Below are 18,030 nucleotides of genomic sequence, written 5' to 3' on the forward strand. Positions count from 1 at the left end.
CTTGTCACTAGGGGTGCCTTGCCAAGGTCTCTATTCCATTATAAGTAGAGTTATAACAAAGCAGGAGTTAAGTTGCACCTTTAAGACCCAACCAATTTTTATTCAGAACGTCGGCTTTCTTGTGCTCTCTAAGCACACTTCATAAGACGAGGGGATCAGGTATTGTGATCTGAAATACAAGCAGTTTGTTGATTAAGAGAGCGAACTAACTGATCACATGGTCACATAAAGCAGTGTGGCTTGGCCATTTGGTCTGGATAGCCATAAGACGTAATAAAATTCCCTGCCAAATGGTGTTTCTGCAAATCTAGGTGAATCTTAGTTGTAGTCCACCCAATCTACTTATCAACATCAATCTATACTTTATAAACATCATTCTACTGTGCCATTAGAAAATAATAATACATAAAATGAAAATGGGTTAAGTATATGTAATGAGATAAATAGCCAATATTCCTTATTTGAGTATGTCAATATAAAACATTATTGTGATACACTATTATAAAAGAGAAATACATTGGAATACTGTGGATGTATAGCTATGCTCAGAGAGTGGGTTTAGCATATGTAATGAGATAAAAAAAACCAATATCCCTGTTCAGTCCTGGAGAGGTGTTTGTTCCAAGTTTCATAATAATTTGTAATTCAGCAATTTCTCTCTCCATTCTGTTTTTGAAGTTACTTTGCAGTAAAACAGCTACCTTGAGGTCACCCATTGAATGCTTTGGAAGGTTAAAGTGTTCTCCCACAGATTTCCCAGTTCTGTAATTCCTAATGTCTTTTAAAATACAGCATTTCATCTGAGCATGGACACCGGTACCAGAGCTTGCAATAAACCCAAGTGCCAACTTTGCTGCCACATACATCCAGACAACACAATCACAATCACTGGGCCTAACAGCATTAACTACACAATCTCAGGCTCATTCACTTGTTCACCTTCCAACATTGTATATGCCATTAAATGCCAACAATGCCCTTCAGTTCTATATATAGGGCAAACAGGACAAACCCTACACCAAAGGATAAATGGACACAAATCTGACATTAGGAATTACAGACCAACATGGCTGCTTCAGACAAACATGGCTGTCTACTTGGATCTAAGTAGAGTTATGGCCTTCTAAGGTCATTTATTAGTGGATTGAGAAGGATATAATGGCACTGCTAGTGAGCTGCATGGCTCAGTGAGAATCTGAACCTGGATCTCCTCATTCCTTAATCCTAATCCTAAAGCACATATCTGGATCTTTGTAATGTTGTAACCACTATATTGTATTTATTTCTGAATGTGCTTACTGTTATTAGTACCAATATTGCTTTGAAAGACAAAGGCATGTGATGACATATCATCTTTAAATTACCAAAAATTGTGTCAGGCTTCACCAGTATCTACAGTCTGAACTCCTCCTTCCTTAATGCTGCCTTTGCAAGATGGAGTGGCTAGCAAACAAGTATATTCCTAAATGCTGTTCTGACATCTGACCTTCCAAACCAGTAAAGTGTTTTTATTCTAATAATCACTTGTGACAAAGCCAATTATTTTTTCATCAAGATCTTAGTTTTACCATTGTTAGACAACAAAGTGACAATTTTAAAAGGCTTCTACCCCTTCTTTTTCCTTTTGCATATCTTTTCACTGTCCTTTTTAAAGTTCTAAAATGTCTACTCTTAAAAATGCTCTGATGAAATTGTGACAAACAGGAGACTTGGAGCTGGTTCGCTCCTTATGTTTGCTTTGCATCCTCTTTATCATTCCCATGGAGTTAGGGCCAGTTTCTTCAGACCTATGCAGCAGCTCTAAGTTATTTGACCTAAACAATCATTTTAGAGTACATAACATTTCAAAACTGGGCACATCAGCAGCATTTTTCGTGGCTAATCCTAACCTGAATTTGCAATCTCAGTCAAAATTTAAAATTTGCTGACAAAACTTCCTGTGGGAGCCAAGAACAGAACTAGCCAATTGCCTATGCTTTGGCTGCTGTTTACTTCCAGATACATGAAAATACATCTTATTGATTTCAACAGAATTTAATTTAGGATTCAATAGTTGGCAAATTTCTGTACTAAGGCTGCACCTCCAACATTCTCTGTGTGTCAATTCCACATTAAAGAACATCGAAGTTATTCAAAAGCTGTCACATTAGAAAATGCATTACTTTTCAATAATAGCAGGTTGCAAATCAATAAAGTTTACCAGTTTTTAAACTATGCTTGCCTTCTCACCTACCCTATGAAGTTATTAAAAATTGTTTTTATCATATAAATGAGGAACTAAAGCAGAACTATATTAACTTGCTCATTGAACACAGTCTCCCAGATGTAAATCCAGGTTTCTCCTCATTGGTCTGCATAGGCTTTCATGCAGCCATATACCTATTTATAGTTTGAATTCACCCTGACTACATGATATGATTCCATTGTAGCACAGACTATGTAACTTTATTGAGACCAGTTCCCTGATCGTAATTAGCTATTAAGTGCAGTATGAGCAGACTAACAAAAGTCTTTAATAACTACAGTCTTGTATATAAAAGGCTGCCAAAAGATGATAAATAAACTTGTATCTGTGAGTAAAGCAGAGAGATCTTTGTTTCTTTGTATTATTTCTGTAAGACATTCTGTATCTTCATTACTCAGCAATTATGCCATAAGCAGGTGGTTTCATCGTTAATTAAGCAGCATCAATAGTGCAGTAAGAAAAGAAGTCGAAGAATGCTGAAAGAACCAATCTCCTACAACAATGGAAGGTAAAGGCCAGAGGGGGGGGGGGGCGGGAATCTGTCTTGGTGAGCTAGCTCTCCTGAAAATTGCAAGTCAAGTTTTAAAAGACAGTAAATATTATGTGCCTAATACAGGTGGCTGTTTCTTCCAAGCAACCTATTAAAAGGATCCAGGGCTTTTTTTGTAGAAAATACCCAGCAGGAACTCATTTGCATATTAGGCCACACACCCCAACACCAAGCCAGCTGGAATTGTGTTCCTGTGCATGCCCGCTCAAAAAAAGCCCTGAAAGGATCTATTGAAATGCAGAACTTTCAGGTTGGAACAGCAGATTGACAGCTGCAGCCTGTCCCCAAACCTGTATCTGTTGTATTGCAAACAAATGGCTGTATGCTGCCAAGGCTGTCTGTACTTGTGACTTAACTACCCATAGATCAGCTGATGAAATTGTACCTTGTTGCTGCATTAGGTCTGTTTGTGGCCTTGAGATGTTATGACTTTTCTTTGGGATCTGGGAGGCACTTGTAAACCTGCTCAAGATGCTCTGCTTCTATTAGCAGATACCAGTAAGTGACTGTTTTCCCTCTGCAAGGTCTTTGCTACAGGGTCTCACCTGGTTAATCCTTCCCCTGCTCCTGTTCTATTTCAGACAATGGGGCAAACCTAAACAGAGGTTTAGTGACTCTTAGTTTGCAGATGACACCCAGTCCTATCTTGTTTTTAATCTGGAATTCAGTTGACACATAACATGGTGAACCACCCATTAACAAGGGATTATGATCAAAAGCAAATTTATTCCAGTAATGCATCTGTATTGGTGAGTTTCTAGGCAGAATTCAGGTTTTTTGCTTTGACCCATAATGTCCTAAATACATATCACAGGCCACATTGCTTGCACTATGAAAGCACTAAGCTTTGATGGCTGTCTCACAAGTGTGGAACTCTCTTATCCAGGACACCTTGAATATTGTCAAAAATTACTTTAAGATGTTTTTGCTTGAATTGGCTTTTAATTACAGTGGGATTTTGTATCATATTAAAACTATATTTAAAAGGGACTTCTGAGGTTTGTAAGGAAGGTGAAATTTACCTCTACTTTCTCCTTCACTGGCTCCTCTCCCTCTTTACATTTTCTTCCCTAGTGGCTGCCACCACCATCTGAATCACTTGCACATTTTCATGCACCATTTCAAGTTGCTACAGAAACCCAAAATGCCATCTGAATTCTGGCAGGTTTGGGGGGTTTTTGTGAGGGGGGGAGCGGGCAACATTTGTGTATGCATGGGCATCTCTATTACCTAGATGTAGGTATCTCCAAATTATTTTCTTTAAACTTAAGATTTTTCTGCAAATTTGGGGATTCCCTCAGATTTGGTGTACTCTTAAATGGTAGCCAGATTTACCTATCGGAATAAGTGCCAGTCTTTGAGCTGCAGTACTGCAGTCCTAAGCTCTGCTCACGATCTGAGTTCGATCCCCAGCGGAAGCTGGGTTTTCAGGTAGCCGGCTCGAGGTTGACTCAGCCTTCCATCCTTCCGAGGTCAGTAAAAAGAGTACCCAGCTTGCCTGGGGGAAAGTGTAGATGACTGGGGAAGGCAATAGCAAACCACCCCATAAAAAGTCTGCCATGAAAATGTTGTGAAAGCAACATCACCCCAAAGTCGGAAACGACTGGTGCTTGCACAGGGGACCTTTCCTTTCCTTTGGCTGTTAGATATACAGCCACATTCTTCTAGTTGTATTCAGTGGACTTAGAAGGGTGACATTCTGCTTAGGTGGCGCTAAGTGTTGTTACCTGCCTCAAGTCTCTAGGTGGAACAGTCTAGATATTTTTTTAACTGAATAGATTTTACCATTTGACAGCTTACCAATCCACAGTCCAAACTGTATACCAATTATGAGAGAACTGTATGGCTTTTTCTTGCAAAAGCAACTTCCGCCTATCTATCCACTGCCATATCACTTTTGAAATCCTCCTTCCAAAAGCGGTTTCCTGTGTGGTTGTGTAAGACTGTTACTTAAGACCTGAGAACCTGAAATGTCATTGGCCTCATGCAGTTCTCTCTGATTTGTGTTTTCAAGAGATCCAGGAAGAAAAAGGATCTATACTACTTGTCAGCCAGGTAAATGCAGGTGAAAATACAATTATTTTTATAACAATCCAGAAAGCAAAGCATTTTAATCACATGATAACAATTACAGAATGCTAATGATAAGCCTGCATATCAGCAGGCCCCATGAAATAATTATCAGCCCTCAGAAAACAGTTCAATGCTGCTGCCAGCTTCTCTTCGTTCACGGACATGCATTAAGAACAGGAGCAAGATTGCATATGGCACTCATCAGCCCATTGCTGCTGAACTTTCCTTGTAGATTTCAGTTCACTGAAGCAGAGTTAATTGTTGACAGAAAAGAAGATTATTGTCAAGTTTCTTACAACATCATGTTGACCAAAGAAGAGATGGGTCTGGTTTAGATTTCCCCCCTAACATTTCTCCAAGACAGTATGTTCAGTCTGCCCAGAACACAACTGCAGTTTCCAGTTCTCTGGTCCATTAGGATCCACTGCCATCAAGTTGTCAAGTTCATTAGCATGTTTGCCATTCTGCATATATTTTAACAAATCTTTGCAAAGTAGAACATTTTCTACCTTGATAAGGGTTTTGTGTTACAGTTTGATGTCAAGATTTTTTGCTCTGCTCCAAGATTTCTTGGCAACTTTTGTACACTTTCACAAGACAGTCTAGGCGTGGCTTGGAGCTCTGTAAAAAAGAGAAAAACTCAATGGCCGAAGAATGTTGCAATTTATAAATAAAAGGTGGAGTATAGAAGCTTCACACAAAAAGAGACAGTGCAACCAGGAAAAAATTATCTCTCTCAAAGAATGGAGATGGTTCATCAAATTGCTTGGAACGGTAAAATTCTATGGCAGGGGTATCAAACATGCAGCCCAAGGCCAAATCAGGCCCCAGGAGGGCTCCTATCAGGGCCCCGAGCAACTGGCTGTCATCTGCTTCCTTCTGCATCACAGCTTGCTTTGCCAGGCTTGCTCAATCGCAATGGCCAGTGGGTGAGAATAGGCAAGTTAGGCAGTTTGGTGTAGTGGTTAAGTGTGCAGACTCTTATCTGGGAGAACCAGGTTTGACTCCTCACTCCTCCACTTGCAGTTGCTGAAATGGCCTTGGGTTAGCCATAGCTGCTATCGCAGGAGTTGTCTTTGAAAGGGCAGCTGCTGTGAGAGCCCTCTCAGCCGCACCCACCTCACAGGGTGCGTCTGTTGTGTGGGGAGAAGATATAGGAGATTGTAAGCTGCTCTGAGTTTCTTGATTCAGAGAGAAGGGTGCGGTATAAATCTGCAGTCATCTTCTTCTTCTAGGGCACCATCTTGCCTACGGGGTGCCACTGGGCACCCCCTCCCTCCTGCTCTCAGTTTCCTGGGCTGCAAACCTGGGAAGCTGAGAGCACTCGGACAGTGAGTGGCTGTGTGCTCTCCAACGAACCCAGCTTCCCTCATGAGGGAACCCAAGCTCAGAGGAGAATGCCCCTGTGCCCGGCTACTCTTGCCTTGAAAACGAGAGCAGCTAGGCAAGGCGGCTCACCTGCAGCCCCTGCTAAGCCTTCTCAAGTCTGCCCAAGAAGGCTGAACAGAAGCCGCAGGTGAGCCGTGCCAGCACACTGCAGTCTTGGAGGCACTCCCGAGACCTCACTGCGCAGGCGCCAGAAGCCCATGCAGACCTCCTCTGCTCCGCCACTGTGCCTGCCCTCACCATGGGTGGGGGTGCAGCGGTGGGTGGGCGGGGTGTGTGAGGCAGGTGTGTTTTGGGGCCATTTTTCCTGAGCTAAGAGAAAAATGTGTGAGCTGGAGGCTAAAAATTTGTGAGCTAGCTCACACTAACTCAGCTTGGAGGGAACACTGCCAACAAGGTCTCATTTATGTCAGACCCAACCCTCACAACAAATGAGTTTGATACCCCTGCTTATCACTAATGGACAAATTTTCTACAGTCTAATTGACAAATGGCTAATAATGTTTAAAAATGGAAATAGCTAATCTTTTTCCTGAGCTCAATTACAACCTTCAGAAACCCAAACTCAGTTTTGAAATGTGTTCTTTGGGCTTAGGAAAAAAATGACAACAATAGAGCCAGTTTGGTGTAGTGGTTAAGTGTGTGGACTCTTATCTGGGAGAACCGGGTTTGATACCCCACTCCTCCACTTGCACCTGCTGGAATGGCCTTGGGTCAGCCATAGCTCTAACAGAGGTTGTCCTTGAAGGGTAGCTGCTGTGAGAGCCCTCTCGGCCCCACCCACCTCACAGGGTGTCTGTTGTGGGGGGAGAAGATAAAGGAGATTATAAGCCACTCTGAGTCTCTGATCCAGAGAGAAGGGCGGGGTATAAATCTGCAATTCTTCTTCTTCTAGGAATGTGAAACAATCCAAAGACATCCCTACCCCATCCTAGGATGCTTTTCAGTGAGATTTCTATTACTCCCAAGCACAGGGGTGGGGAACCTCCATCCCGAGGGCCATATACGGCCCTCGAGGTCACTTGGTTTGGCCCTCAGGGATTGCTGGACAGATACATAGAAGGCCATGTGGCAGCCTCCCTGGGGTCTGGCTGCCCAGCAAGGATCGTGGGGCCCAGCCGCACGGTGCAGCAGCCTCCCCAGGGCCAAGCGGGGATCACAGGGCCCAGACTTGCTGCAGGGCAAGGAAAAGTTACTGTCACAGTTCAATTTGCACTTGATTATCCCAGATGGTGTGGCCTAATATATAATGAGGGTGTGACCTAATATGCTAATATTAGGGGATGTGGTCTAATATGCTACTGAGTTCCTGCTGGGCTTTTGCCTAGGGTGGCAGGCCAGGGGTGTGTATGTATGTTTGTCTGCCAGATTAGGCTCTCCCCACATGACTTCAAATAGAAAAATAATTATTTGCATTAATTTTGCTGGCGTGAATCATTCTCCCTCGGTGAAGCACTTTTTTTAAATTGATATTTTTTATGGCCCGCAAATGATGTTATAAATATCCATATGGCCCTTGGCAGAAAAAAGGTTCCCCACCCCTGCCCTAGCACCTGAAATGCTGCTAAATATGTCCGTGACAGTGTCCCAGATCTTAGAAGCACTAGGATATGGAGTTTCTCAGGCACCTGATATCTCAACTCAGTACAGTGGTGCTCTGAAAAACTACATTATTTAGCGTAGGGTTCCTTGCTGGAAACTTCTGAACCAGGGACAATTTTCTTAAGGAAACAGTGCTTAATTCATGATGCAACCAAACACTATAAGTTTTTTTTTTAAGGTCTAATTTGGAGCTGGGAAAATACAAGTTCCAGCATTATCATTAGTACTGTGCATGCTTTATGACCACAGAGCTTCTGTCCCAAGACTGCCACCACTGCATTTTTAAATCACTACAGTATTCATGTCACTTAACAGCAAATGATTAAAAGAACCATTAATCTTTTTTTAAAGCGTGCTGCTTAATACACTCATTGATAAAGACAGTATCACTGCAACCCTAAAATGAGCGACACCCTTCTAAGTTCAGTGAAGTCAACAGGCTTAGACAGGTGTAACTGTGCTTAAGACACAAACTTATACTGAATCAGACCACCATTCCATCAAGGTCTACTCAGACTAGCAGGGGCTCTCAGGCACAGGTCTTTCACATCACCTCTAGCGCCTCAGGCACAAGTCTTTCACGTCTGTTTAGCTGGAAGTGATGAGGATTGAAACTGAGACCTTCTGCATGCCAAGCAGATGATTTACTACTAAGCTCCAACCCTTCTCCTATATATCAGCACTGTATATGTTAAATATATTTTGCATAACTAACAAACTATCAAACAATGCGCATAAAAACATTTTTAGTCATTGCTCTAGTAAAGTGTGTGGAGCCCCGTGGCACATAGTGGTAAGTTGTAGTACTGCAGTCCAAGCTCTGCTCACGACCTGAGTTCAATCCCGGCGGAAGCTGGGTTCAGGTAGCCAGCTCAAGGTTGACTCAGCCTTCCATCCTTCCAAGGTCAGTAAAATCAGTACCCAGCTTGCTGGGGGTAAAGAGTAGATGGCTGAGGAATACAATGGCAAACCACCCCATAACAAAAAGTCTACCCAGAAAACATCCTAATGTAACGTTACCCCATGGGTCGGTAACGACCTGGTGTTTATTATTTATTACTTTAAATTTCTATCCCACCCTCTCCACAACCGGACTCAGGGCGGCTAACGGCCAGTTCAGACATTTATAATTACAGTTTAAAACCAATAAAATACAATTACAATTAAAACATGCCATGGTGCTGTACAACTTCGATATAGACGGGCTCTTTCTTTCCTGATAGTGATCCTATAGTAATCATAGCTCTTTAGCAATGTGGGGTGGCAGTCCTCTCCTGGCTTAGATGTTAAAGTCCTGTTGAAATAATTCAGTCTTGCAGGCCCTGCAGAAAGTAGAGAGATCCCGCAGGGCTCTTATGGCCTTCAGGAGGGCATTCCACATTTCTGGTGCTGCCACTGAGAAGGCTCTAGCCCATGTGAAACATAGCCTGGCCTCTTCTGGTCTAGGGATGGACAGTAGGTATTGTGTCCTTGAATGCAGTGTTCTCTGGGGAACATGCAGAGAAAGGCAGTTCCATAGATAGGCAGGGGACTACATTTTACCTTTATTAGTAAAGTGTGGTACCTAGGTTTTTTTGTGGGTGATTTTTATGATTAGAAAATCATTCCTGTAATGTGTGATTCTCAAAATTAACTAATTGCTTTCATGGTATTTAATATCCTGCATAAATATTGTCAGGCTTAACATATTCTGCAAAAATATTGTCAGACTTAAGATCACCCAATGACCCTTGTCATTTAAGTTGGGTCATAAACCTTAGACTCCTATGTCCAAGTCCAAAGCTACTACACTGTGATCTTCTTTTATCACCATATGTCCCATTTTCTCACTTCATTTTTGTGTAATTTGCATTTTCTAGACAAAAATCTGATTTTTTTAAAATATTAAAATTATAGCCACTAATAATACTGTGAATAGACCCCATGCTTTGGGACATGTTCCTTTAAAAGCCTAGGGACCACAGTACTCGAAAGACCATCTTTTCTCCTATTTATTTCCCCATTCCATCATCCAAGGAACGGGATATCTCCAAAGGTGAGGTAGACAGCAATTAGAAATAGGGCCATCTAAGTGGTTATCCTTTACCTTAGCAATATCCTCCTCAGAAAAGTACGGTGGGTTCCATCATATTTATCTTTCAGATTGTAGAAAGGCAGTTTTATTTTCTAGCAGTTTCTTCTGAAATCTGTTGAGCTTTTGTTCATTGTGGATGCTGATTTTTTAAATAACTTTTATGTTTGAAATGTATAAAATAGTTTAATGAATATTAATGCTATCTTCCACATTTATAGAAATATGGGATATAGCTATTCTAAGAAATCCAATAAATGAAAATACATCTGTTTGGTTGTATTCCTAAATACAAGAAAGGTTTTGACTAGACAATGATGGGCTGTACATATTCATAAGATCATCCTTCATTTTTATGCCTATTCAAAAATCGCTTAGTCCATCCTACAATCTTTCCCATTATGGTCAATATTTGGTGTTTGTACCGCCTATGGGACTTCTGTTACAATCTTATAGAACTGTTTATTTAAACTATTCTTGTCCTAATGCTCAATACAGCTGCAGATATAAGTTTTTAAACTTGGCATGGCAAAAATGTGAAAAATAACAGAAAGAAGAGCCAAGTTTTAACATCTCAAATTAATGTGATATGGTGAACCACAAAATAAACAATAGCTCCATCAACATTAACACTGAAGAATAGGCACTAAATGGTACTTTCTACTATTGCTTAGAACAAAAAGTAAGAAAATAAAAAAGTTAATTTGTCTGTATTTTATTTCTAGCCTCCCCATCCTGTCCTTTCCCCTGGTGTTCTAGTGACTTTTAAGCATTTCAGTATAAAGTCCATTTGGAGCCTATCTTTATGAAAGGGGCCATTGTGAGTTTCATAGAAAAGCAGGTTAAATTCTGTACGTGATTTTAGAAGTGTTAATAGGCTCAGTGGGGTGGTAAATTGTATTCTTTAGAGGTGACATAACTGAGAAAAACTAGGAGTTAAATGCACCAAAGGGTGAGAAGGGTTACTGCCCCACCTACCTGTGCAAAACCAACTACCTAGAAAGTTCAGCAGTCAATCCATGCTCAATTGAGCATGTCACTGCTCAGTTGAAAGTGCTGTTACTGCAAGTCAATGAATTTCACACTAAGATACAGGGATGTTTCCGGGCACTGGGTTGATAAGAAGCAATGCTCTATAACACTGCCTAGAATTTTGGAAGAAAAAGGCCACAGTCAAGGCTAGAAGACATGATGCAACATGTATTTGCTACACTTATTATGACATACCTGCGTACTTCCCCCAGTGAAGAAATATCAAAAACAAACATCTGTGAGTGACATCCCCAACAAGGAAAAAAATAATAATGCATGCTTCCAAGCAAGAAAAATTAAGCTCCCTAGATTTGAACTCACCTGAAACAGTGGCACTACCTCAGAAACTACATGAGGTTCTATAGGATCCTGAAGAAGAATACATAGATAATAGATAACCTTTTGCTACAAAAATAGAAAAACACACAAATAGAATAGAACAATGAGAAATTTGTCAGGAGAAGTGCTTCAATCTTATCATTTTAAAAATAAATGAAACTCCAGCATGAGAGGTTGTTATCATTTGTCAGTATGCTCACAATAGCATTCAAATGGTAGTGCAAAATATGAACAAACATAGGTTTCTTATACCAACCCAGACCATTGGTCCACCCAGATCAGTATGGTCTATTCTGACTGGTAGTGGCTCTCCATCTTCTCAGGCAGAGAATAGTCTTTGCCAACCCTTGCTACTTGAGATGTTTTCCAATGGGGTACCAGAGAATGAGCCCTGACCTGGATAGCCCAGGCTACCCCAATCTTGTCAGATCTCAGATGCTAAACAGGGTCAGCCCTGGTTAGATGTGGGTGGAAGACCACCAAGGCAGTTGCTATGCAGAGGCAGGCAATGACAAACCATCTCTACATGACTCTTGCCTTGAAAACCCTATGAGGTCACCATACATCAACTGTGACTTGACAGAGAAAGAAAAGAAAAAAACCCTAAGAAATTGAACTTGAGATTTGACTGCATGCAAGGTGCATGCTCCCTGTACTGCCACAGCCCCTCCATCTTAGAGTGTAATAGTCCTTTAAAAGAACTTCCAAACCTCCTTCAGTCACCAAAATAGAGCATAGTTTTTCTAGTAGATTGTCTTTAGGATCTGGCCAGTGGTACTAGGCACTACAACAACACTGTGAGCACTCATTAACCTTTTTAGTGTTACCACCACATGAAGAAACAAGTAAACATACTTTCTCCATTGTCCCCCATTCCCTTTCTCCCCCTCTTGACCACAAAAGTGATCAGCAATAGGGTACCACATCTTACAAAAATGGCTACTGAAGGGTTTCCAAGATAGTTATATCCGAGAATGGTTGGCAAATCTGGTGCCACCATGGAGACTGTTCTAAGCTAGAAGAGAAACAAGGGTCGATAAATTTGTCTCCTGGATAACTCAAGAGTTTAACCCCCACTTCACAGTCAACTTCTGCATCCCAATCAGATCTGCTGCAGAGGACCTACTCAGGGTCCTCTCATTTCAGAAGAAAAGTCACCATGGGACAGAAATGAGTTTTATCTGTAGTTACAGAACACCAATGGACTCAACATTATCTGAGGCTCCTCTACAATATCTCCTCTATATCTCCTTTTAGACATATAAATTTTAGAAGCTCTTTCTGGGCATATAATTCTGCCCTCTTGTGCATGCTGAATATAGAAAGCAAAGAGATGAAATTCTGAATGAGTGGTGACACAGAATACAAGGGCAGCTTACCATGTAGATGGCTTCATTGATGACCACATCTTTTACCTGGTTCATCTCTATGAAAGTTGTACTCTCTTTGCCAGAAGCATAGTATGAAGTCATCTGTATTCCAAGTGAGCCAACAATCAGCAGGGACTCCTGGTCGATCCTCACAAAGTGCAGATACACAAGCAAACCGATCAGTGTGACAAATATAGCAGCAGAGAGCACCATGCTGTTCTGTAATGGTAAACAAGCAAGGAATTTAAAATCAAATTCTACAACTAGTGTTCTATATCTGCCTAATTAACCAATGAGCTGAAACCATAACTACATGGAATGAAACTATTCAGTCTGAAGGTGCAGAAAAAAATTCCATACATTAACCCATTGTGAAAGCAGGCAGGGAGAGATTGGAGTTTATATAGAAATCTAAAATACTGTACAAAGGTATACTTAAATACATTCTCATAATAATGGAACATATACTCTCCAGTGATATAAACACACATCAAAACTGATAACAATAGACAATGCAGGCATTTCAGGGAATGTGCTGATCAGAATCCAAACAAGGGACATGGAAAAGTTTTGACACATCAAATGTTAGAGGTACAGGCTTTTGTTTTTCATGTTTTCAAAAGGGATCCCCCCATTTACTACTTCCTCCTGGGGAACTTTTGCATAACTTAAAAAATAACCTACATAATCTTTTTATAACTTAATTAGGAAAGGAAAGGTCCCCTGTGCAAGAATCAATCGTTTCCGACTCTGGGGTAACGTTGTTTTCACAATGTTTTCACAGCAGACTTTTTATGGGGTAGTTTGCCATTGCCTTCCCCAGTCTTTTACACTTTCCCCCCAGCAAGCTGGGTAATCATTTTACCAACCTCAGAAGGATGGAAGGCTGAGTCAACCTTGGGCCGGCTATGTGAGTCCAGCCTTCGCCAGAATCGAACTCAGGGGGTGAGCAGAGAGTTCAGACCTCAGTACTGCAGTACTACTGCTTTACCACTCTGCGCCACAGGGCTGCAATAAAAACTTAATTAACCAACTGTTTAAATCAGATGGCGTGACTGGAAAAACACTGTGACCTCCCACAGCAAATTTATCCTCTCCCCACATTCAAGTTTTAGCCTTCAAAGAGCTCCATGAAAAAGTTGCTTCCGGTACTTTTGGACTGTAGGGCTAAATAAAGTTTATTATTTGTGATGGGATCTCTCAGAGCTTCAATATTTCCCTCTGTTAAATAGGACATAGTACTGTACACAATTTTGTGAGCAATTTTGTCTCCTGTTTGTAACTATGAGGTTAACTGTTTTAATGATTTTTTATTGTATTGCCTTGTTTTAATTGTTCAATGATGTTGTAATCAACCCTGAGCCCACTTGTAGGGTAGTGCGGAATATAAATCTCCTAAATAAATAAATAAATACCAACACATGATATGTACAAAGGTTATAGCAAAGAATCCCCCCTTCTAAATAGCAAATCTTTAAAAACTCTACCTTCTCTACCCAGGAATAGGGGAGCCTAGAAAGGCTGGGCAAATCTCAGACCTGAACCCACAGGTACTTTGCTTTTGCAAAGCACGTGTTGGGTCTCTTGCTCTAACACAATTGTGAAGACAGTAGAGTGCACCTTTCCACTCACATGGGCAAAACTGGTTCAGTGCCATTTCTCTTGGTACTGGGCAAGATAGATTTGATTTTCAATGTGCTGAAGCTATATTTTGCAGAATGACGAAGGTAGGAGGAGGTGACTGGAGAGAGGAAATGCTGTAATAAGAATGGGGAGATTAATATGGAAAAGGGATTTCACTTTTTGAGAGTGCACTCCCATATATAGACAGGCACAGAGAGAGAGACAGAGACAGAGAATAGTGGTGTAGTGGTTAAAATGTCAGACTAGGATCTGGGAAACCTAGATTGAAATCCTTGCTCTGTCATGGAAGCTTGGTGACTTTGAGCAAGTCACACTTCCTCAACCTAACCTGCCTCACAGGAATGTTGTGAGGATAAAAAGGGGGAGAGGAGAATGATGTAAACCACTTTGAGTCCCCACTGGGAGACAAAGGCAGGCTATAAAGTAAATGAAATAATAAATTTATTCAACTGATAAGTATGATACACCTTTTTTTAAGTAGTAAAAGATGCAATCATAGAGTTGGAAGGGTCCTCCAGGGTCATCTAGTCCAACCCCCTGCACAATGCAGGAAACTCACAAATACCTCCCCCTGAATTCACAGGATCCTCATTGCTGTCAGATGGCCATCTAGCCTCTGTTTAAAAACCTCCAAGGAAGGTTATTCTGTTATTGGTTCACTATGTTGCTACAGAGATTTCTGAAAAGTGGCATTAAAACTGCATAAATAAAAATCCTATGCATACTAAGGGGGGCATAATAGAAGTTTATAAAACTATGAACGGGTAGAGAATGAAGAAAGTGGGTAGAGAGGATTTTTTCTCTCTTTCTCATAGTACTAGACCTCCCATAATGCTGGAACTCCTGGGTACCCAATGAAGTTGGTACGCAACAGACTCAGGACAAAAGTACTTTGTTACTCAACATGTAATTAAATTAGGGAATAAATTTAATTATGTGGATATAGTGGGTGTGTTCACACACACTAAATAACGCACTTTGCAACTGGATTTTTACTGTGTAAGAATAGCAAAATCCACTTACAAGCAGTAGCCCTGGGAAAGCCCCCAGTGATGGCCACAAGTCAAGATAGATTTAAAGGAGAGGTCCATTGGTGACTACTAGCCAAGGTGACTGAACAGAGCCTTCCTCCACAGAGACAGCAGTCCTCCTAGTACCGGTGCAGGCATCAGGAGAAAGTCTTGGTTCTGTGCCTTGTTTGTCTATCCTGCAGAACAACTGCTTGGCCACTGTACAATACAGCAGACTTGGTCAGAGGTATGATCCGGCAGAGCTCTTCTTATGTTCCCTTCCCCAGAATTAAACCCTCCTGAAATTAATAGCGCTTACTGCCGAGTAAACGCAGGCCTAATGAGCCTGCAGAAGTTGGGGGCAGGTGCTCGGTTGGGGTAAAGTGGTGGCTGCAATATTTGGTGCATCCTTAGCGGTCCCTTTCCCTACGGCTCGCAGAACCCCTGAGGGACCCCCTTCGAGGGCAGAAGCAGGCGTAGGAGACGAAGAGGGAAACCGCGAAAGGGAGCGGGCCTTGGAGGCCTCTTCGGTGCGGTACCTGACAGAGCACGAAGAGCCCGTAGGCCACCAGCCACACCGAGCAAGTGACTGCGCTGAGCGACCGCAGCTGCAGCCGCGGGCAGCGCACCAGGAACTCCCGGCAGGAGGCGCTGTGGCGGCGGCGCTGCAACGTGATGCGCTCTCCGGACACCGTGAGGTACTTTTCTTCGTCCGCCATTTCCAAGGTAAAGGCGATGAGAGGAGACCTCCCGAGTGCCTAGAGAGGCTCAGTCAGTCCTACTCTAGCCTCGGACAGCTCAGTGGCAGAAAAGCTCCACCCCTTTCCCCCGGGAGGAGCTGTCTCTTGTACTGGAGAAGCTGCAGGAGAGCAAGTCTTCAGGGCGGCGACATGGCGAACGTGCATATTCTGTTGTCCAGGTCCTCTAAGCATAACTTCCAGATTTTCTTTTACCTGGGATGCGACAGGATGACGCTGTCACGATAGTTCGAGGCAGGGGTGGTGGTGGTATTTTCTTCACTGGAACGCAAGATGTGAGCAAAATGTTAATGGGTCTGAAACAGTGGTACAAGTATGTGGGGATTATCATTGATGATAAATGTTATGTTGAAAATATCTGTGGTGACTTTATATAATGTTTGCACTTTTTAAAAAAATCTCCCAACCCTTACACAGTAGTCTGTTCTTTTAGCCGATTCTTGCAGAGGAAATCTCGACAAGTAGATTTATGTGAAAGTTTCTATGTTACATACCAGGAGATGCTTAAGAAATTCCTTCAATCAGTTGTCGACTCTGGATTGGAACCAGATTCAGTCAGAGGTTCGTCAGGGGCCAGTCTTATCATTGCTCCGGTAAAAACCAATACACGTATCTTGTACACAGTGCCACTGTGACGTATGTACAAAGCCATTTCAGTGATTTCCCTTTAGAGAAAGAAATAAAATTTAGGTTAGGATTAATCCAGTTACTATTTCTTCCAGATAACTGACCTCCCATGGCAACTTCCTTGGCAACCTGCCCGGTTCTTCCATTCGAATTGATAATGCTACATACTTTACTATAGGCACATTGGATTCGTTGTATGGTTCTGTAATTTTTGGTGTTCTGCGCATTGTATCTTTTAAATTTATGATATGATGTGATGGGTGTTGGTTTCATTTTGTATTTATTTTGCACTTTCTATCCTATTTTATTTTTAAAAAAACTTTCCATGCAACATGCATTAATAAAATTCACAACAAATTATAATGAATACATAAACTGTGAAAACTGCGATTATAAAAACCCAACAATAAAAACCCAAATCCTCTGAATAATACAATCAAAATTTTATCTAAATAGAAATGTCTTACTTAAATTTCCCAGAACCATCCACTCATAAGAAATTCTTACAGAATAGGCCCGTGTGTTTGTTTTCCTGTGACCTGAGTAACTTTCCATGAGGGAAGCAATTTAGCAATGGGCTACCTGGGCTTAGTTGGTTTCATATATGAAATCTCAGCCAATTAGTTTAGGCGAGAAGAACCTGTAACAGACTGTAAGGCATGTGAGGCCATCTAGGAAGCCTCCACGAAACAGTCTTGTGGAGCAACATGAAGATGTCTTCATTACCCAACCACCACATAAGGATCTTTTTGACAGTCTCTTGAATCCAGAATGAACGAAACTGATGACGTTCGCAATCAAGATCCGCTTTACAGGGGAAAAAATTTCCAGGCGATTTTAAATACCCATATAAAAGTACTGTAATGGACTAACAGAAACGAAAGTTCCCATTTGTGATGGTAACTGAGGGCTTCTCTTATAAGTAAGGAAAGAAGAGGCCACTGAGCGGACCCTTAAGACGCTACAAGAATTCGGGCAGTGGCCCTTTAAGAAGAAGCCAACTGGAATGTTCGCAGCGGACAGTTCCAGATTGTTTTATATGATTCCGAGTGATGAGAATGTTCGAGTGCGGGGGGGGTGCTGGCAGGAGCAAGTGTCCGCCGGCCCGTGTCCCTCACCGGAGAGGCTGGCCCCTTTTCGGCAGCCCCCACCCAGTGCAAGATGATGCAACTCACTCGCCCCGGGCTCATCCTTTCGTCGTTGCTTTCCTTAGGAGAAAAATTGTGAGGAGGTTACGTGGGGATTCTGGGCAGGGCAGCGGGCGCTGAATCGGGAAGAGAAACCCTCAGCTGGGAAAGGGCCAGCAGGACTAGGCGGGAGGGG

At 42.0% G+C, this 18,030-nt stretch overlaps 1 protein-coding gene across 1 annotated transcript; it reads right to left on the reverse strand.

Moving 5' to 3' along the window:
• Positions 1–4,875: 4,875 nt before the first annotated feature.
• On the reverse strand, positions 4,876–16,088 carry PIGH (phosphatidylinositol glycan anchor biosynthesis class H). The gene is made up of 4 exons (XM_060263234.1): positions 15,862–16,088; positions 12,678–12,887; positions 11,281–11,364; positions 4,876–5,489 (listed from the first exon to the last, which is right to left on the reverse strand). The coding sequence occupies exons 1-4, from the start codon at positions 16,039–16,041 to the stop codon at positions 5,409–5,411; spliced, it is 555 nt and encodes a 184-aa protein (XP_060119217.1). The 5' UTR covers positions 16,042–16,088; the 3' UTR covers positions 4,876–5,408.
• Positions 16,089–18,030: the final 1,942 nt, after the last annotated feature.

The sequence above is a fragment of the Heteronotia binoei genome, chromosome 21 (assembly GCF_032191835.1).
Source record: "Heteronotia binoei isolate CCM8104 ecotype False Entrance Well chromosome 21, APGP_CSIRO_Hbin_v1, whole genome shotgun sequence".
In the NCBI taxonomy this organism is placed as follows: Eukaryota; Metazoa; Chordata; class Lepidosauria; order Squamata; family Gekkonidae; genus Heteronotia; species Heteronotia binoei.